At 41.6% G+C, this 22,822-nt stretch overlaps 2 protein-coding genes across 3 annotated transcripts in view; one reads left to right on the forward strand and one right to left on the reverse strand.

The window, feature by feature from the left end:
* LOC141349021 (serine/threonine-protein kinase BRSK2-like) overlaps window positions 1-22,822 on the forward strand; it is a 231,910-nt gene that overhangs the window by 88,231 nt on the left and 120,857 nt on the right. The window lies entirely within an intron of this gene.
* LOC129436893 (uncharacterized) lies at window positions 5,109-11,758 on the reverse strand. Of its 2 annotated transcripts, XM_073868889.1 has the most exons (3): window positions 11,297-11,758; window positions 9,193-11,192; window positions 5,109-5,248 (listed from the first exon to the last, which is right to left on the reverse strand). In XM_073868889.1, exon 2 carries the CDS (start codon window positions 10,931-10,933, stop codon window positions 9,230-9,232), a length of 1,704 nt encoding a protein of 567 aa, XP_073724990.1. In that variant the 5' UTR covers window positions 10,934-11,192; window positions 11,297-11,758; the 3' UTR covers window positions 5,109-5,248; window positions 9,193-9,229. The 2 variants fall into 2 exon arrangements, with proteins under 2 accessions (XP_073724990.1, XP_055051165.2); XM_055195190.2 differs by having other exon boundaries at window positions 9,193-11,758.

The raw sequence follows: 22,822 nt of genomic DNA on the forward strand, positions 1-22,822 counted from the left end.
TTGTATGATTTACTTTGTACGAATTTATTTAAATTATCCAACTCATACGTACACATTTTTGTGAGATCAGTACAATTGTGTTACCACATTTATAAATTTTTGTACTCTCTCCATTTCCCCCCATGTTGTTGGGGTTAGGTGTAGGGTTTTGTTAGTTTTTTTTAATGGTATGTTTTTGTATTATTTACTAATTTATACGAATTAGCCAACTAATACGTAAAAAATTTTGTGAAACAGTACAATTGTGTGACCACATTGCTTTTGCTCCTGTGCCGTTGGGGTTTGGAGTGGGGTTTCGTTATTGTTTTTTTTTAAATCATATGTTTTTGTACAGTGGGGCAAAAAAGTATTCAGTCAGCCACCAATTGTTCAAGCTCTCACACCCAAAAAGATGAGAGAGGCCTGCAATTTCCGTCAAAGGCACACGTCAACCATGAGAGACAAAATGAGAAAAAAATCCAGAAAATCACATTGTCTGATTTTTTTTGGGAATTTATTTGTAAATTATGGTGGAAATAAGTATTTGGTCAATAACAAAAGTTTATGTCAATACTTTGTTATATACCCTTTGTTGGCAATGACAGAGATCAAACGTTTTCTGTAAGTCTCCACAAGGTTTTTACACACTGTTGCTGGTAGTTTGGCCCATTCCTCCATGCAGATCTCCTCTAGAGCAGTGATGTTTTAGGGCTGTCGCTGGGCAACTCAGATTTTCAACTCCCTCCAAAGATTTTCTATGGGGTTGAGATCTGGAGACTGGCTAGGCCACTCCAGGACCTTGAAATTATTCTTACGAAACCACTCCTTCTTTGCCCGGGCGGTATGTTTGGGATCACTGCCATACTGAAAGATCCAGCCACGTTTCATCTTCAATGCCCTTGCTGACGAAAGGAGGTTTTGAGTCAAAATCTCACGATACATGGACCCATTCATTCTTTCCTTAACTCGGATCAGTCGTCCTGGTCCCCTTGCAGAAAAACAGCCCCAAAGCATGAGGTTTCCACCCCCATGCTTCACAGTAGGTATGGAGTTCTTTGGATGCAACTCAGCATCTTTCTCCTCCAAAAACAAGAAGTTGAGTTTCTACCAAAAAGTTATGTTTTGGTTTCATCTGACCATATGACATTCTCCCACTCTTCTTCTGGATCATCCAAATGCTCTCTAGCAAACTTCAGACAGGTCCGGACATGTATTGGCTTAAGCAGGGGGACTCATACGTACACATTTTTGTGAGATCAGTACAATTGTGCGACCATATTTATACATTTTTGTACCATTTCCTTTTGCCCCTGTAGCGTTGGTCTTAGGGGTGGGTTTTTTCTGACTTCTGAGAGAAGTTGAATGTGCTGCCTCAAATTGGGTATAAAAAGTCAAGTTTAGTTTGACATTCGTCATTTCTGTTTAAAATGGTGAAACGTCGAGAACTCCACAATAAAGCACTTCATGATACTGGTTGGTATAATACATTTGTTAAGCACTGTATATGAATGTTTCTAGGTGTGACATTATTACAGTTTCTGCAGAGAGATAAACACCCCCATGTGACCTAATGCTTTTAACACCCTCTCTCTGATATAAAACATACATCAGCGTTTATGTTGAAAGCATATGTAGGTAAGAGGGAGTTGCTCGGTCACAGGATATTCCCAGGCAGATTATAGCATCCGTTTTATGTAATCTTTGGATTTGCACTGTAACGGAATGCTTCTCTGCAGCGTGGGATTTCGGAAATGCGTCCATTAGTTTTGTGTATAATTCGCCCCTCGTACTCATATTCTGCCCTCGCTTCTGTTTTTGTCACCATTGCGGCTTGTTTGCATTTTTATCTCATCAGCCACCCCCTCACTCACACAAACACGCATATACGCTCTGTTGTAGAGCATATTAAAGCGGCTTGCGTCATCAGCTCAAAGCGGCGCTGTGTGTGTTGTCGTGGAATTTTAGCCGCATCAAATAATACTCACTAGGAGTCAAAGTCAAGGATCACACAGACACACTGTATACAGAATTTTCTTTGTCTGAATTTAATATATATATATATGTATATTCTGCAGAATAGGCTCTCACCCTCACGGTGCTAGAAGTTTAAAAACCCAAAGAGCCCCGATGACAAGGTTGAACATACATTTATAGTAAGATGCTGAAACACGTACAATCATCCGTTTCTACGTCATTTAGAAGATAGCCTTCAGCTGTCAGTGATTAAGAACATAAACATTAAACATAATCATAAAACATATGGTTTGTTTCTCAGAAAACTCTACCGTTCCCTGGGTTTCTAACTTAATGATTCATCCGTTAAGCCCCCTTATCTTATCATATAGAAAAGTACGTGTTGGTACATGATGTTTAAATCCTTGAACATTGTACTTGCTGAAAAGACAGAAAAACATAATTATGTGCGTTAGCAGAAAAACATGATCTCCATATGAATCACAATTCTATGATTGTTATTAAAGAAATGAAAAAATAGGATGGAAAATAAAACAAAAGAAAAGGTATAATAAAAGTATAATAAAAGTCCTCCACTACACTCCTCCCTTTTTATGATTTATTCATAACTTCATTTACTTTCATCGTTACGTAGCTCTGGTTTTTTACCTTTTCCCCACGTAAGTCATTCGCAATGAAATTACTCATAAATTGCTGGTTCGTCATCATCGTTTTCATCATCATCATCAGTTAACATGTTGTTCAAAGTCATTATTTCTATTATTGCGGTGTCAAATCTTGCCAGCGTGTGAGAGAAATCTCCTGCTGACCTAACGGTGTTATTCAAGGTTCCCCCTATACACTTAATCATGCATGGGACTAACATCAAAATTAGTATTAGCCCCAAAACAACCGGTAACACGGTAGATACAAGCCATTGCCACATTTCATTTAGACCTGAAAACCATTCCGTTAATGGGTTATTCATATATCCAGGTGTCTTTACTGCTCTTTTCATATGCTCAATGATGTTAGATACGTTCTGGCTTACGTCAGGTAAGCTAAAACAACAAGATGTTTTCAGTAATTTACATACACCACCTTTTTCTGCAGTTAACATATCCAAAACCAATCTGTTCTGTAACACCATCTCTCTCATTGCCTTTAATTCTTTATTTACCAATGCCAATGCATCCTCAGTCTCGTTTGCGAGCCGTAAAACTTCCCAAGCCAAACCGTTAACCTTCAATAATGCTGCCCCTATTCCCCCTCCAGGAAACAGTGACCATCCGACCGCTGCAGGCTTGGAAGTCCATGGGCTCCATAATTTTGCTCCCTGATACGTAAAAGGCATTCCTTCACCAAGCTCTCTTTTCTTTCTGTGGTGTTCTACCGGATGTTTCTCATCCTCGACATATATCGTGGTCCCTACATCTAGAATTGCTGGATAACAACAACCTCTCCAATCTACTGGCAACACATGATAAGCCACTGATCCACATACCCACACCGTAGCAGCTGTTGTTATATTAAGTGCAAACACATTAACAGGGCATGCTACTTCTCGGTCACTCAACCAACACACATTTTCTGTGTCATCAAACTCCACCTCGGTTTTACAATGGGAGTAACCTACATCTACAGTGTCAGTGTTCTTTTCAAATCTACACACACAAACTTCTCCTTTTTGCTGCTGTACTAACCATGTTTTTGTGCTCCCCTCTGCTCGGTATTGGGTGGGATGTACACATGATACGTTTGAAACTACAGAATTGCCACTTACTTTGAGATTGATAAGGTCTGTCATGTCACATGGTATTTCTCCCTCTAGGGCCTTTGTGAGCTGCTTGGTTAACGGGGTCACCTGCCATACTCTACTCATCTGCAAACACCACCAACATGTTCCGGTCACGTTCAACGTCTGTCGCTGCAACAAAGCCAACATACACGCCTTGTTCCCTTCGCAAGCCACCTCTGCTTTGTGAATATCTTCCGATTTCTTCCCTGCTCCTACTCTGGTCGATATCCATTATCTTTCTGCTTCCTGCTCGTTGCTGTCAATAACTGAAATCAGAGGGTTAGGCAGGGGTTCTACAATTTGGATTTCAAAAGGTTCAGTAAAAATATCTTTACCAGTTATCTCCCAAGCACAATAAAATGTCCCTTTCCAATCTATAGGTGCATTCCAATATGTGTTCCACCCTCCTTTAATGGTTAACTTTAGTTTGTGCTTTCTGTCATCCACTATGTCATAAACATTAACAAATGGGCCAAACATCTTATGTGGGTACAATGGTTCCCTGTCATCCCAAATCTTAACATGTTCATATTCGCTCCCTGCCTTGTAATCTGTGTTTCCTGTGATAACATGTGTATAATCTCTACATGGAGCCACACAAAAATACATTCTCTTTCCCCATTTAGGAATACCATCAGGATTATATCCTGGACCCGCTGCTGAAATTGGGTCACATATGATGTCAATGAAAGAAGTATTACTCTTAACCATAGTGTACATAGAGTTCTGTGCAGTTGCAAAAGCAACCATGCACACACATAGTGTGATCATAAATGTCATTTTGAAGGTAGGAAAAAAGTTCATTGTTCTTGAAGAAAATGAGCACAGTTAGAGTTGGGGTCGTGAGCCCTTGATGATTCCGGATTGAGCACAGTTAGAGTTGGGGTCGTGAGCCCTGAGCACAGTTAGAGTTGGGGTCGTGAGCCCTTGTTGATTAATTTGCTGTGTAGGTTTGGGTTTGGTATGCCCACACGGTGCAATCGTGCCAAGCAATCCTGCTTTGTTGTTCGAATGAAATTACCTTAGTGTCTAGATTTATTGTTGGTCTCAGCGCCGGTGTTGTTATTATAAATATTAAACTGCATACGTCGTACACCTCTAGGAAATTAAAGATGTCGTGTGTGTCTGTGAATACCAAACCCAAAATGCTGGGGTCGTCCTCCAATACTTTGTGAGCTGTTACAGTTTTCTCGTGACGTTCTCCGTACAGCCCTGCAGGATATAGGGCTCTGGTGTTCCCTCTGCCAGTATAACGCGGTCCGTAGCAATCGACTAGCCGTCCTCCCTTTGGTTCGCACTTGAGAATCCAGGACCAACCCTTCGGCAATGGGCAACGTGCACCCAGGTGGCACGCTCTGCGATTTTTACGGCGGTGTGAGTTGTTAGCAGAACCTGAAATGGTCCTTCCCACCGTCTTGCCTTCCAGGATTTCCTCCTCAGGTTTTTCACCAACACGAAATCTCCTGGTTTGATGTTGTGCAGCGGCCCTTCTGCGGGGCGTGGTAGTGCTGCTTTAACCTGTTTTGAGATATTTTGAAAAATGGAAGACATAGAAATACAATACTGCAACATGTCATTTTCATTTTGAAGGGTATCACCCGTCGCCCTGTGTGGTTCCCACCCCATATGTGGAGGTCTTCCAAAGAGTATTTCAAAAGGGGACAATTTTGTTCGGTCTCTTACTCTCATTCTCATGTACATGAGTACCAGTGGTAAACACTGAACCCAATTTAATTTTGTTTCTTCACACATTTTGCTCAGTTTTGCCTTGATGGTGCCATTCTCTTTTTCCACTGCACCTCCACTTTGTGGATGGTAGGAACAGTGATTAGTCAAATTGATTTGCAAAAATTTTCCCACCTCTTTCACCACTTGTGCAGTGAAGTGTGCTCCATTGTCACTTGAAATTTTGTTTGGGATTCCCCATCGGGGAATAATGTCTTTCAAAAGCATTTTTGTCACCCCAGCACTGTCTGCATGTTTGGTGGGCGTGGCTTCAGTCCACTTTGAAAACATGTCTGTCATCACCAAACAGTAACGTTTACCTTCTGCTGGTGTTAATTCAATGTAATCCATCATTACATGTGTGAATGGTCCCTCAGGAATGGGATGCCCCACAGGTGCGGTTTTTACCCCTCTTGCAACATTATTACCCAGACATATATGACAGTTTTCACAATGTCTCTGTGCTACAGGAGAAAAACCCTTTGTGAACCAATTTTGTGCCATGGCTGTCAGCATTCCTCCTTTGGACACATGGTCTAAGCCATGTGTCAACCTAGCAAAATGGGAATAAAAGTGTTTAGGTAAGCATGGTTTTTGATTTGGACCCATCCAAATCCCTTCAGGAGTTTTGGTAGCTCCACATGATTTCCATAGAGCTATTTCTGTTGGGAGAGAAAATGTTTGCATGCTTATTAGTGACTCCTGTGCTGTTTCAGCTTCCTTTTCCTGGGAAATCTGTGTAAGAGAAAAATCAACATTATTAGAAATGAGAGATGCTTGCTTTGCCGCTGCGTCCGCGCGTGCATTGCCTCTCGAGACCACGTCCTGTTCCTTGGTGTGTGCTTTGCATTTACACACAGCTATTTGGGAAGGAAGTAAAATTGCTTCTAAGAGAGCGGCAACCTCATCTCCATTACGGATGAGCTTACCATCTGCTCTTAGAAATTGTCTGTGTTTCCACAGTGCCCCAAAATCTTGACAGACGCCAAAAGCATAGGCAGAGTCTGTATAAATCGTTACTGATTGGTTAGTAGCAAGGATACAAGCTTGTGTTAGTGCATGCAATTCAGCCACCTGTGCAGATTTGTGAGGTGGTAAGCATCCGGAGTCTACAACTTCAGAGTCAGACACAACTGCCCACCCCACCCTGTTTATACCTCTGTCATCTCTGGAAGAGGACCCATCCACATAGTATGTGAGGGTGCAATTAGGTATGGGTGTGTCAGCCAGGTCAGGCCTTGGTGTACATACTTCCCGTAAAGCAGACAAACAACAGTGTGGTGTACCTTCATCAGGTGTAGGTAACAATGTCGCCGGGTTCAGAACTGTACATCTTTCAACTGTGACATTAGACATTTGTAACAATGCACAGGAATAACGCAGCCACCTTGCTGCAGACAAGTGAGATGTGCGCTGTTCAAGCAGTATATGAGACACAGAATGAGGTACCAGCAGACGTAACTGCGCGTAGCCCACAAACTCACTGCTTGCTTGCACTGCTTTCTCTGCAGCTGCCACTGCCCTGAGACATCCCGGTAGGCCCCTGGCCACCGGATCAAGACGACCTGAAAAATATGCAACTGGTCTCAACTTGTCACCATGTTCCTGCAACAAAACAGATGTCATACAGCCATTTCTTTCATCCACAGTTTGAATAAAAGGCTTTTTTGGATCTGGCAATCCTAAAGTGGGTGCCTGCTGTAATGTCTGTTTCAGTTCTATAAATGCCTTTTCAGCCTCCTCTGTCCATTGTACCTTTTCTGATGGTGCTAAAGGTTTCTCATAAATCATGTCATGCAATGGTTGTTGCATCTCAGAATAGTTAGCAATAAAAGTTCTGCAATAAGATGTCATACCCAAAAATGACATCACTTGTTTCTTTGTAATGGGTTTTGGTATGTTAGCTATCGCCTCTATTCTCTTTGGAGAGAGAGACTTACCCATTGGTGTAATTTCGTGTCCTAGAAAGGTTACTTTCTGGACAGAGCACTGTACCTTCTTGGGGTTGACCTTGTGGCCCTCCTCAGCTAGATGAGTGAGCAGCCGTATGGTGTTGTCTGTGCATGACTGTTGAGTCGGTGCCGCCACCAAGAGGTCATCCACGTACTGCAATAAAGCAACATCATCATCCAACACAAGTGTCTGTAATGAACAATGCAAGGCGGAGTTATAAATTGTGGGTGACTCGGCGTATCCTTGACAAAGGCGCGAAAAAGTGTAGCTCTTCCCCTCAAACGTAAAAGCAAACCAGAACTGGCTATCAGGATGGACAGGAACACTGAAAAATGCATTTGAAATATCCACAACAGAAAACCACTGACTGTCAGGCGGTATCTGTGAGAGGATTGTGTAAGGGTTTGGCACGTTAGGTGCCCTTACCTGTACCGCAGCATTTACTGCTTGAAGGTCTTGCACAAACCTCCACTCTGTGGGCTGACCTGCATCTCTGACCTTTTGTACAGGAAAAATGGGTGTTCTCACAGGTGAGTTTGGGCAGGGAACAATTATCCCTTTCTCCAATAAGGCCTCAAATACTGGCCTTATTCCCTCAAGCGCCTCCCTTTTCAGAGGGTATTGAGGTTTACATGGTCTGTAATCACTCTTTGGGGTGATAACTACTGGTTCACACCCTTTAATCAAACCCACATCATACTTATCTTTAGCCCACAGGTAGTCAGGTACTTTGTCAAGAACCGTTTGCGGTAAATCAATGCTAGCACACGTCATGTGCGCCGGCAAAATGTTTTGTGAATTTGAGTCTGCAGAGATAGCTTTCTGAATTACCACTCTCTCTCTTTCAGCAATGAAAAAAGAAACACAACTTCTCCTGTGAGCCGTTATCTGCTCTGAGAACTGCACGTTATCTGACAACATTTCCCAATCAACAGCCTCGCTGCAGGCCTTTGCAAATTCACCTGCTTTTTCCCATGGCTGACTGGTATTTTTTGCAATAGAAACATGGGGTACTGAATTTTCAACATCAAAAATTTGTTCTTGTTTTTCTGTCAATCTAACGAGTGCCACACACCAAGAGTCATTCCAGCATATGTGGGTCAATGTCAAACCTTCTGTTTTTACAGAGAACCATTTCTCTTCCCACTCTCTCTCTGTTGCCTCAGCAACATGAGCTGTACAATGCATGTTATCAGCTGGAATGACCTCGCTGGTGTGTGGCAATCTTATCTTACCTTCAGCAAACAATTCTCCACTAACAAAGGCCCATTCGTACACATTTAACATAGAGACACACATAGACAACATTCTGGGATCCCAACAAGAAATACTCAGGCCTTTGTTGTTACATAAGATGCTAGCATTCATTTTACACATCAAATCCCTCCCCATGAGGTTTACCGGACACACGTCAGATAAAAGGAACATATGCATAAACTCATTACCGTCATGCATACAACAGAGTGGAGCAGTAAATTCTTCCCTCACTACATGCCCCGTAGCACTCATAGATGAGTTAAACTGCCCACTCAAGGTGACAAATGGGAATTCATCTTTGCGTATGACAGAATGGGTCGCGCCAGAGTCTACCATAAATAACATAGCCTGGCCCTCAACCATTATTTCTTCGAGAGGCAATTTTGAGTATGCCTCTCGGTCAAATTTAAGCGAAGCAAGTCCTTCATTGATCAGATCACTGTCACTATCACACACATCAGAAAAAACAGAATCAGCAAGCAGATAATATGGCATTTGAACCGCAGAAAAAACAAGATTGGACTTACCCGCCTCCGTACGATGCTCCCCTTCCCCCTCCGTGCCTCAGTCGCCCTTTTCCTTACACGCCGGCAAGTTTCCCGCGCCCGCTTGGAAATCCTCTGTCCCTTGAGTTTTCAAGAAATGGAAACATTGGGATTTCAAATGTCCTTTCTTCCCGCAATACCAGCAAATTTTTTCTTTTGGGTCTTCCGGCCACTGTTTTCCTCTCCTCTTCTCCTTTTCTTTCTGCTGTCCGTTGTCTCGGAAGCGTTGTCCTTGTGAAGAGAAATTGCGCTGGGTTTGTTGTGGCTGTGTCCATTCTCCTATCTTGGCAAAAGCTGAAGATAACTGTTGGTCCGCCTTTCTCTGCTTTTTTCGTTTGTCTTCATCTAGCAGGCGTTCAGCGTGCAGAGAATGTGTGACAACCTCGCCCAGTTTTCCCGACTCCCACCCGATGCAGGTTTGTTTTACCTTTGCTGAAATGTCAGGTTGAAGTCCTCCCAGGAACATCTGCTTGAGATAAGATTCCCATGATGTTACGTCTCCTGTGTTGATGTTTACTCCCTCTGGTTTCAACATTCCTGAGCATTGTTCAAATACGGTGGTTAAACGATTCAGATATTCTTCAACCGGTTCATCGGGTTTTTGCTTAGTTTGAGTCAGTCTCTGAGTGTTTACTGTTACCGGGTAGATGTCCTTGAGGGCCTTTGCAATTTGTTCCACAGCATTTCGATAAGGCAGGTTGCTGTCGTGGTTCCAGTCAGGATGTGTGGGTGCGCTGTCATCAGGCCATTTCCCCGTCATTTTCGTTCCCAGCCGAAAACCATGTCTCTTTTCCAGGATCTTTTTCACTTCCTGGATTCTGGGTGAATAAGTTCGACAAAACTGAATTAATTCTTCAGCCATTACTGTTCCTCCTACCTCAACAGGGGAAAAGTGTCCTCCCATCTCCTGGATTTCCTGCCATCCATAGGGCCTGTACACCAGCATCGGTTGACCCTCCGGCCCTGCGACTTGGATCATGGGTGCTTGAAGGCTGATTTTAGCTGTTCCTCTGGTGACTATCTGCCTCTCACCCTTCACTTTAGGAATTGCCCCCGGTTCTTTCTTTATCTGAGGTTCCCCTTCATCCTCCTCTACCGTGGTGTCGAGGTCGATGATTTCTGATCCTGCTCCATGTGGCTGTTCTTGCATCTGCGGGGGAGCAGAAGGTGGTGGTTGTCGTGCTGGCTGTTGTACCTGCGGGGGTTGTTGAACTGGTGGAGCAGGTGGTGGTGGAGGGCGACGTTGTGGAGGGGGTTGGAGGTCATCGTCCAGAAGCGGTACCCTTGTGCATTGGAAATGTACCCCAGGTGGGGTACGTACAGGTGCATAGGGAGGAGGAAAAAACAGAGAATTAGTTTCATCTTGTAAACAATCTGAAGCAGGCAAACATTGTGCTTTGTTTTCTTTTTCCTGCTTTTTTTGATTTTGCAAGGCCACCTCTAACCATTCTTTAATGTTCAGCTCTGATTTAGTCTGAACCAGTTCGTCCTTGGTATTTATCTTACTCTGCGCTCTCATTTCTCTGCCATCCGCAATGATCTTTTCCCTTAATAAAGTGAGTGCTTTTACACTCAGTGTTCCTTTAGGAGGAAAGTTATACTTTTTCTCCCACATGTTCACACTTTCTAACGCCCCCGTGCCCTTTGATTTGATAACTCGAGCATATATGCCATTTTCCAGATCCATTGACTTTGTACCCCCTTTCGAATTACCCTGACCCATGGTCACGAACGAAATAACGCTTACCGTATTATCTATTCAGATGCCACCACAACGGTTCTTTTCCAGATTCCGTCAGCCTTGACTTCAGAAACTGGTTGAGACTCTCCCTTCCCTTAGGCCTGGGGTACGGAGCCCGAGACCTCTCGTCTCAGGGTTGATCAGTCAGTCTCTCCCAAACCTTCTGGAGTCTACAGCTGTGGAATCCGCATCCTCGTCGCCATTATTGTCGTGGAATTTTAGCCGCATCAAATAATACTCACTAGGAGTCAAAGTCAAGGATCACACAGACACACTGTATACAGAATTTTCTTTGTCTGAATTTAATATATATATATATGTATATTCTGCAGAATAGGCTCTCACCCTCACGGTGCTAGAAGTTTAAAAACCCAAAGAGCCCCGATGACAAGGTTGAACATACATTTATAGTAAGATGCTGAAACACGTACAATCATCCGTTTCTACGTCATTTAGAAGATAGCCTTCAGCTGTCAGTGATTAAGAACATAAACATTAAACATAATCATAAAACATATGGTTTGTTTCTCAGAAAACTCTACCGTTCCCTGGGTTTCTAACTTAATGATTCATCCGTTAAGCCCCCTTATCTTATCATATAGAAAAGTACGTGTTGGTACATGATGTTTAAATCCTTGAACATTGTACTTGCTGAAAAGACAGAAAAACATAATTATGTGCGTTAGCAGAAAAACATGATCTCCATATGAATCACAATTCTATGATTGTTATTAAAGAAATGAAAAAATAGGATGGAAAATAAAACAAAAGAAAAGGTATAATAAAAGTATAATAAAAGTCCTCCACTACAGTGTCCTTGTGTGTGCTGCACTTCTTTACCAGTCTGCTTCTGTGATGGCAGCAGATGTGAATTTATAGATAGCCTGACCGTTACAATTTATTGAATGTGTAGCAGGTGTGTCTCAGTTGTTCTCCACACATGCAGGAGTTAAGATGCTCCAGGCGAGGTTGGAAACATGGCCCCTTCAGTTTTACATTCACTGGCTTCCATCAATCCTTTCTCATATTAGGTTGTCATGAACTTTTCACTCCATGCTAAACTTTTGGGCCCCATCCATCTGTCCATCAGTTTTTCGATCTATCCATTTCTGTGAGATTTCCAGTGTGTCAAGTCTATGATTGACAGGGGTGCCCTACAAATGATTCGGGTGGAGCTGCATTTTATTTTGGCGTGCCTCGTGATTGTTTTAAATCAGTTATGAGCAATTCCAGCGTTATGGATGTGACATTTGCAGTCAAAACTTGTAATTTAATTTCTTAGAAAATGCATTTATTACTAATATATTGAATTATCGTTTTATTTTCCATAAACTTCTGATGATTGAATCAAGTCATCAGAAAAATAGCAGAATATAATTATGTTTTCTGTTTTAGATGAGGGCGACATGCATGCGTCTGAAGTTTTTGGGAAATTCTTTGTAGGAATTCTGAAATGCACAAAACAGAAGCAATAATACCTAACAAATGAAAAGGGACAGCTCTACAAATAATATTTATTTTAATTTAAGTTTTGTTAAGTTTTATGACGATTAATTGACTGTTTTGGGGCTTGACATTTAATTCTTATAATTTTTTTTGTTTGTTCATGAAATAATATTCACACATTCTTGCAATTATTTAAATTAAATATTTTGAAAGGTTTACTTGGCAAATATTAATACACATAAGACATTTAATTATTTAATAAATATCTTTCAGTCTATTTTTTATAAGAAAAAAACACAATAAAGTTTCTGAAAAATAACTGAAAATAAAAATGCCACCAAGGGAACATGGAGCAAAAATTAAATAAAGTTTAGTTTCACATGCGCACGTGAAACTATCACGTGCGCACATGAAACTTTCGCTTTCACGCACGCACGCGATAGTTTCACGTGCACGCGGGATAGTTTCACGTGCACTCGCGAAAGTTTCACGTGAGTACGTGAAACTAAACCTAAAAAAATATTCTGCACATGAAGGTTTCGCGTGAACACATGAAAGTTTTACGTGAGCAAATGAAACTAAATTTTAGTTTTTTTTACTCCAATGTCACCTTAGGGGCCCGGTAGTTTATCAAATTTTTGCAGTATTTTTTTAAATGCTGTTTTTTTCCAGTGTATTGAATGGCTTTGCAATGTATCACGTTACACTGTCAGTTAAGGAGCGCCATCTGATACGGTCTCGTTTAAACCGGTGCTGCAGCTCCCCCTTGTGTTTTTTAGAGAGATGTGCAATCATTGCGGTGATCTGAAATTATGAGACGATTATTTAATCATTGTGACAGCCCTATTATGGATGTGACATTTCTCCGTTATGGACGTGAAATTTGCATTTACTTAACTTAATCATAAAAAATGCTTTTAAAAGTTTCATAGAGTCTTTGTGTGGGTTTTTAACTCTTTCCACACCATTGATGAGTTATCTTGTCAATAAGAGAAAACATTTCCCTGACAATGATGCTTTCCTGACGAGTTTTTATGGTAATCTGTAATTCCGCTAATATCCACTAGATGGCCAATTTACCCAATTCATAAAAAACTGTAGGAAAAACTAATTTGACAACATTTTAAACTTAATCATCGTTCTAAATCTGATCTCAAACAAAATTTAAAATTTTACAAAAATGCAATTATCTCAGCTTTTTGCCCAAAATTTTGTATTTTTGAAGAAACCTATCCATATTTAAGAGGTTATAAAAAGAGAACAAATGAAGATAAGATAAGGCACTTTTTCCCTGTTTTATTTGTTTGTTTTAAAGCAGAGGGTCTGTGTGAAGAAGTCACATTAACTGCCACCGCTGGGGAAGCAGCACATGAACACATGCACACATACATACACATTTACTTACCTCATTCCTTCCATCGTTGCGCTATTAGAGGAGCGGGTGCACACGCGATTCTGATAACACCTGGACATTCTCTCATTTACTTCACTCCCCATTCATAGATATTTCCATTACTGGTCGTTGCATACGCTCACACTGCACTTGTCTTGTCCTTTCTGTGTTGTTTGTATATGTATACGTTTCCTGATGGGGCACGCTGCGTTGGCCAAACCGAGTGAACGAGCGGCGGCCGATTATGACGTCACAGGTTGGTTCGCGTCGGCGCACTGTGACCCAAATCGGGAAAAACCACTGTCTTCTTTTGAGTGGGAATTCCTAGGTTTATTTATATGTGAAGATTTGTGTAATTGGGTTAAGCGGTAATGGATTGTGTCAATATATATATATATATATATATATATATATATATATGATATGAATATATATGTGTGGGTGAAATGTTTAATGAATTATAATTGGCAAGTAAATGGGGTACTTGTGGAGATATGAAATGTTATACTTACCCAAAAGTGGTATGGCCCAAAAAGGGGCGGGGCTTGACCTATATAAGCTGAGGCCAAACCTAAAGGTGGGGCTTGTTTACCAAGTCAGGGCGAGAGTGCTATTGTGGAGCCTCAAGCGAAAAGCAAAACTCTTTTGGTATATGGTGGATACCTGTCTCATCTGTAAATATATATCTGTGTTGGATTATTTTTCTACATTTATTTTATTTTTATTTTATTTTTTTTGGTACTTTGGATTTTTTTGGTCATTTGAATCAGCACGTGTATATATTCTTCACTGTGGAGAACTCTTTTGGCACTGTAAATAAATTCCACTTATTCGAAAGAACATCTGCGGGTGCCCATCATTTTTTCCAATCCCACACGAACTCACATTGTTCCATAGAAAGCGAGCTGGTAGGCTCGACTCTATCACATTTGGTGGCAGCGGTGGGATGGCGACTCGCAAGACAGCGCCAAAAGGGAAAAAACCCAGGCCGGGTTTACGGTCTCAAGTGAAGGCGGCGTCAGGTGAGCAGGAGGACTGGAATTCAGCTGAGACTACAGAGGGTGAGGAAGGAGCGACGAGTCTTCCCAGAGGCTTCCCCAGGCCCAGTCCAACATCAGTCAAGCCCGGGACACCTGCCGCTACAGCGGGGGAGGGAATGGTCTCCCTATTGCGCAGATTCCTTGATACGCAAGAGCAGAAAGAGGAGCGCTATCTGCGGGAGCTCAGAGGCCTTGGTGAGTCCATTTTGCATGCGATACGTCCAGATGACACCTTGTCGGAGGCAGATAGCTTACGAATGGAGCTACCAACACCGGCCGGGAAGAGGCCCAAGGGGCACAGACCAATTGACGACGCAGACCCTCCAAGCAGTCCAGCACCGAGAGGGCCGATGCAGAGGGCTGACCCAAAGATGCCAAGCTTCCAGCAGGGGGAAGATATTGAGAATTATCTTCGCCGATTTGAACGTCTGGCCAAGACCTGGAGGTGGCCCGAGGAAGAGTGGAGTTTCCACCTCGTTCCGTTGCTGACAGGGCAAGCATTGGAGGCATACCTAGCAATGGATGAGGAGGAGGCTGAGGTCTACGCTTCCGTGAAAAACGCACTGCTGGAGAAGTTCAACATCTCTGCAGAGACCTACCGGCAGCGATTTCGATCCTCTACAGTTCCAGCTGGTGAATCGCCAACTGAGACTTACCATCGGCTGAAGAATCTATATAGACGGTGGGTGCGACCTGAGGAACAGTCCAAAGAGGAGATTGGTGAGGTCATCATCCTGGAACAGCTTCTTCGGGTACTACCATACGAAGCACGTACCTGGGTGAAAGAGCACGAGCCAAAGACAGGTCTGGCAGCAGCAAAGTTGGCGCAGCAGTACCAGAATGCACATCAGGGAGGACCTCGTAATCAATCACTTAAAGGTACTGTACGTGGTGGTTTTCAAAATTATAGATCTGAAAAGGGGTCGGCTGATCGATCTGACAACACCCAGGGTCCAAAGTCAATGGTTAAAGACTTGATTTGTTTTTACTGTCAGCAGCCGGGCCACAAAGCTGCGGTGTGTCCCACTCGGAAAGCAAAACTTACAGGGTTTTGTTATGTTCCTAGAGAAGGGGATTGTGATTCTTGTGATTTTTACTCAGTGGGGGAGGGTCAGAATGTACATGATGTGACTGTCAATGGACTAGCAATGAAAGCACTATTGGACACTGGAAGTTCCATATCAATGTTAAAAGCGTGCTATGTAAATTCTGTCAATTATGAGAACACTACGGCTGTTCAGTGTGTGCATGGAGATGTAAGGCATTATCCCAGAGCTGAGATAATGGTGGAGGTACAGGAACAAATGTATTTGCTCAATGTTGCCATAGTTGAACATTTACCAGCAGATATGATTCTGGGAAGAGATTTACCAGTGTTGTTCGAACTTTTGCAACCGCCCATTAAGAACTCAGGTAATTCTGTTAGCACTACCCCTATTAATGTGTCATGTCCTGCAATTACTAGGGCTCAAGTCAGGGCAGGTCTACAGCCACTGCCAGACTTACACGATAGTCTGTTGCAGGGTGGGACTAAAGGCCCTAGAAAGTCACGACGCCAACGACGGCATGAGAAGTACCTGGGTACCCCAGCTTCAGAGTCCTCTGTGGAGGGCCTGAAAGTTAATGGCTGGAAGGTCCCAGGGAACATAGCACAACTTCAAGGGGAAGATGAAACCTTAAAACCCTTATTTATGAAAGCTGAGTGTGGGAAACCTCCAAATCTATGTGATGAAAAGTATGTGGTGTTGAATGGAGTGTTATATTTGCAAAGTGGTGATGTTACGCGTTTAATTGTACCATCTTGTTGTCGTCCTCTTGTTCTACACCTTGCACATACTGTTCCATGGGCAGGTCACCTGGGTCAACAGAAAACGTATGCTCGCATTCACTCACAGTTTTATTGGCCAACACTTTACACTGATGTCAAGATACACTGTAACACATGTGCTATTTGCCAAAAGGTGAGTGCTGTGTCCCAGCGGGGCAGAGCACCCCTGCACCCCCTCCCTGTCATTTCTGTACCTTTCAGAAGAATCGCCATGGATATTGTGGGGCCGTTGGAAAAGAGCAGTGCCGGACATCGCTACATTCTGGTCATCAGCGACTACGCCACAAGGTATCCAGAGGCCTTTCCACTTCGTTCTATCACCACACCCAAGATCATTCATTCTCTCGTGCAACTCTTCTCCAGAGTCGGCATACCCGAGGAAATTCTTACAGATCAAGGAACCAACTTCATGTCACGACTGATGGGGCAGCTGAACAAGCAATTGGGCATCACAGCCATCCGCACAACTCCCTACCATCCGCAGACAGACGGCCTGGTGGAGAGGTTCAACCAAACCCTCAAGAACATGCTGCGGAAGTTTGTTGCAGACACAGGACGAGACTGGGATAAGTGGTTACCGTTTGTCCTCTTTGCTTACCGAGAGGTACCCCAGGCATCCACTGGATTCTCACCGTTCGAGCTCCTTTATGGATGGCAGGTACAGGGACCCCTGGAGTCTGTCTTATATTTGATATATTTGTATGTTTAAATATTTATAGATTTTTTTCCTGGAAGGCATTTTGTGAAACTTTTGTGAAAATCACAAAAAATGCTGGTGGGCAACTTTTTTTTTTAAAAACAGGCTGGCGATGAATGAGTTATGTACCAAATATTGACATCTGAGATGACAGTATGGTAAAAACTTTGGTAACATACTTTTTTACTTCAGTGATGAAGAATAGTGATGCTGGCAACACATAGGTCATGGGTTTGAAGCCCATCAAATAATTTGAATGCACTGCAGGTTGCTTTAAAAAAAATCTCCAGCTTAACGCGGACGCCAGCATGAATATTTCACTCGGACATCCGGTAACGCAGCTTAAATGTTATGCCGCTTTTGCATCTGTAATAAATGCATAATGCAACAGTCATTCATAAACATTCCCCCGTGTCATCATTCCTCCAGGCACCTGAGATGCTTTGCGCCGACAAGACATGAGAGGTAATTGCGGTCATGATTCGTTCTGTGCTCGTAAGACAGATTCGCGGACATTAAGATGATATACTAAAGCCCCGTGATCGCTCGCATACAGGTGATTTACGACCGCACTGTTAGCCCGACTGCTGTAGCCCATCAGCTTTGAAATACATAAAGATGGTGAATCATATAGATGCACGCTGATCTGCTTAACATCACTTTTTTTGCAGTAGTCCATGTTAGACGTTTCAGTAAGTTTTCAACTGCTAGTCAGTAGAGTTCTAGTAGACTTAAGTAACTTTGCAGCTATGTCAATTATTTTACTAATCCTAACCCTTTCCATAACTGTCTACTAATACTTCAAAGTGTTTGTTGATACGTAGTAGAAAGTCTGTGGAGGATTATCGAAACAAAATTATGAGTTTAAAACTGATATGTGGACGTTACGACCACTGCTTGAGTTTACAATCATAAGAGGAACAACGCAACCAGTTGTTTTGTGATCACATTAGTGCCGTCCTTAGTCAGCTGGGGGCTACGGTAATGCCCAATGATTATTGCGGTAATCCTTTACTTAATGTATTTGGTTATGTAATAAACGTCGGTGCTCTAAACACTTCTTGCATTTAGGCAAGGATTAATTTCCCTTTTGGGTGTGGAAGTAGCAATAAGTTGGTTATGAAATGTGGTTTTTAAATGAATTAAAGCTGGGTTTCGCCCAATGCTGTTTGGCACCTGTAAACAAATGCATCTTTGACTAGTTAATATTTATATGTTTATTTTAATAATGGTTTGTCATTGTTTTTCTTAGTAGTTTAAGTCTGGTTTTCTGCTCGTTCCCAAACATTTCTCTCTTTTGTTGTCTGTTTTTATTAAGTGATTTTTACTCGGCTTTCATTGGATAGGACAGTAGAGATATGGCAGAAAATCAAATGGGGTGAACAGGAGCCGGCAAGGGACTCAAACTAGCGCTGTTGCTCAATATGTCGAAATGCAGCCCACAGTGCCGACTGTCTTTTTATTTTCTTCGATTTGTTTGTCCCCGCCACCAACAAACATCTACTGTACAAATACATGACATGATCCCTTTACTGTAAAGTTTTCTACATGATAGTTTTTTATTTAAAGGGGATATTTTACAAGACTTTTTGAAGATCTCAAATAAATCTTTGGTGTCCCCAGAGTACATATGTGAAGTTTTAGCTCAAAATATCATATAGATAATTTATTACAGCATGTTGAAATTGACACTTTGTAGGTGTGAGCAAAAATGTGCAATTTTCTGCACTAAATGGGAGTGTCGTGGTTGGATAGTGCAGATTAGGGGCGGTATTATCCCCTTCTGACATCACAAGGGGAGCCAAATTTCAATGAGCTAATTTTTCACGTTTGCAGATAATGGTTTGCAAAACTAAGTTACTGGGTTGATCTTTTCACATTTTTTAGATTAATACAAGCACTTGGGACCCAATTATAGCACATAAATATGAAAAAGGTCAGATTTTCATGATATGCCCACTTTAACGTTTAACAGACAGTCTGCTTTGAAGTTCAGTTTTGGTCTGAATCATTCTCAGGATTGTTGACTCGATCACACGCCTTTAGGCGAGATTTTGCTGAGATGTGATGATATTTATATTACTGAAGTAATCTTGCCACCTTCCCTACAATCCAATGCGTGTTTCTTGTCATGCAGTTTCTCTGTAATGGACGTCTAGCTGCGTCTGTTTTGCATTTACATTTAGGCTTTCAGCAGATGCTTTTGTTCAAAGTGAGTTGCAAACATGAAGAAAACAATCAAGCGGGGGCCATAATATAAGAAATGCTATAGTTGTGAAGTTACACAAAGTCTGAGAATTGTTTCTAAACGCATTATAAATGTTTTGCTGAAACATGGTACAAAGACTGTGAACTATGTATTACTGAATTGTGGACTTACACCGTTTTTCCACATTTCTGTGTTCAGGATTATGTGGGCGGGGCTAAATCGGTGGCTTGATGATGCACTGGAGCCACCGAGCATGGCCACGCCCCTAACCCAATTGCGAGCATTTATTGAGGTTGTAGAAGTATTTAAATGTTGATGGCAGAAGAGTGGGCGTGGTTTCAGCGTCGACAGCGGACACGCCTCCAGCGTTTGAGAGCAGAGAATCTGACCTGTTTATGCAAGATTTTAATAATTTATTTAATTTATTTGACATTTATTTAATCATTCAAATTTGGCTGGGAGGTTAGTGTCACATTTTTCTGTAATGTCACAAGCACATTTAATATCAAACCTTAAACAGACTTTAACAATTGCTATAGATTACATACTCAACAACGCATTTCTGTCGAGTGTTTTAGTTGTTTCTTGAATTCGTGAGGATTATGGCAAATCGGACAGATTTTGTTAGATTATTCCATCAGTGACAGTGAAGGTGAATGAGATATTTAAATGTTTTGGACATATTCTAAAATAATTAACATTTTCCCTTTTTTCATGTTTCAATGTTTTGCTGTATATTTGGTGTTTTAAAAACACAATAGCGAGCTGGAACTGTGTGTGTGTGTTATAATTCACAACATGTAATTGTTCCTCTGTCCCTGTGCATTGTGACAGGCAAACATCAGTTTAAAGGCCCCTAAAGTGGTGTAAAACAGATGTCTGTTCATCCCTGCTGGGAAAACGAGTGAAATCCTTCTCATTCAATCCCTTTATACCCATAAGCCCCTACTCTTGCTTCTGACTACCAGACTACATTGTTTTCAAAGATGACCTTGGCTAATATACAAACTTCATTACATTCTGCATGACTGTATTCTGCAGAGAAGATTTTGTTTCGGTTTAAAGTAGATAAAGATCACCATTGCTCTTTAGAAAGACCTTGAGTAGGGATCAATCATGATAGTAATAAACTCAACGGATGGATGGATGATGGGTCATGATAGTGAAAAATGGGTGGGTGGATGGATACACGGCAGACGGATAAAAAGATACAGTCCATATAGATAGATAAAAATTCACGAATTCGTTTACAAGATTCCTTCAGGTTCTGGACATTATTTGCTTTTCCAGACATTGACTTCATAATGTTGAGATTCATATTTTTACACCGAGGACAATTGAGTGACTCAAACAACTATTACAAAAGATACAAATATTTCTTGATGCCCAAGAAGGCAAATATTTTAGCTTTGCTTTACAACAAAATATTATTTTGGTTTCATATATTTTTATTTACATTGATCATCTTGGGAGACAGACAGACAGATAGATAGACAAATATATGCATACATACATACAGACAGAGACAGACAGACAGACGGACGGACGGTTGGTTGGTTGGATGGTTGGATGGACAGATGGATGGATGGACGGATAGATGGATAAACAGATACATACCTACAGACAGATAGATAGATTTAGAGGGATAGACAGACAGACAGATAGATAGTTAGATAGACAGATAGGTAGGTAGGTAGACAGACAGACAGACAGACAGACAGACAGACAGACATAAGACAGACAAACAGGTATGTAGATATATACAGACAGACAGACAGATAGATGCAGACAGACAGACAGATAGATAGACAAATATATGCATACAGACAGACAGAGACAGACAGACTGATAGATACATAAACAGACGGACATATAGATAGATAGATGGATGGTTGGATGGATGGATGGATGGATAGATAAACAGATACATACAGACAGACAGACAGACAGACAGACAGACAGACAGACAGACAGACAGACAGACAGATAGATAGATAGATGCAGACAGACAGATAGATAGATACAGATAGACAGACAGACAGACAGACAGACAGACAGACGCATAGAGACGGAGACATACATGCATACATACAGATAGATAGAAACATAGACAGACAGACAGACAGACAGATAGATGCAGACAAACAGACAGACAGAAAGAAACTAACAGACTGATAGATAGATGCATAAAGACAGACATATAGACATACATACGGACGGACGGATGGATAGACAGACAGACAGACAGGTAGATAGATAGACAGGTAGACAGATAGTTAGATAGACAGACAGGTAGGTAGATATATACAGACAGACAGACAGACAGACAGATAGATGCAGACAGACAGACCGATAGATAGATAAATATATGCATACAGACAGACAGAGACAGACATACAGACAGACTGATAGATACATAAACGGACAGACATATAGATAGATGGATGGATGGATGGATGGATGGAAGGATAAACAGATACAGACAGACAGACAGACAGACAGCTAGATAGATGCAGACAGACAGACAGACAGACAGACAGACAGACAGACAGACAGACAGACAGATAGATAGATAGATAGATCAGGGTTTCTGCAGGGTTTAGTCAGTCAAATTTAAGACTTTTTAAGACCTTTTTATGACCATTGTGATTTAAATTTATGACCTACATTAATAACGAAAAATAACATTAAAATTCCTTTCAAAAGTCTTTCTTTTATTTTTTTTAACTTTCATTGAAATTAGTAACAAGTTTATTAGTAAAGGTTCCATTTTCTTAAGAATAACAAATTGAAGGCTCCCTTTTCTTAAGCATCAAGAACACAGGAACAACACTTAACAATTGTAAATTAAAAATTATTTTAAAGTAACAAGTCAGTCAGTGCTTGTCTACATTTTTTATCTCCTCCTCAACCTTTTTCAGCTTAGCCAATTTTTTCCTTGCTTGCCCGTCTGAGGGCGTTTGATTTTGAAAGGAGCTGGGCCATCTTTGACCCCGATTTGCCAAGACGAAGACAAACGGAGACCAGGCATGAAAACGGGTCAGGGGTGAAAAAGGTGAGAAGGGCGCTCGAGGGCAGGGGCGGATTTAGTGATTTGGGGGCTCAAGGCGAACCATGTGTCGGGGCCCTAACTATGTACCCTTTATGCAACCTTTACTGTATTTTTCTCTCTTTCTCATCGCTATCTCTTTTTTCCTCTAGGTTACATAAGTTTCAGCCCCCAATGAGATTGAGATTAATACTGTTTGATAATATGAT

This window comes from Misgurnus anguillicaudatus, chromosome 6 (assembly GCF_027580225.2).
Source record: "Misgurnus anguillicaudatus chromosome 6, ASM2758022v2, whole genome shotgun sequence".
In the NCBI taxonomy this organism is placed as follows: Eukaryota; Metazoa; Chordata; class Actinopteri; order Cypriniformes; family Cobitidae; genus Misgurnus; species Misgurnus anguillicaudatus.

What these genes read in the sequence shown, in the direction of transcription:
- LOC129436893 (XM_073868889.1), bottom strand. Translation starts at nt 10,933, where the DNA reads ATGGGTCAGGGTAATTCGAAAGGGGGTACAAAGTCAATGGATCTGGAA.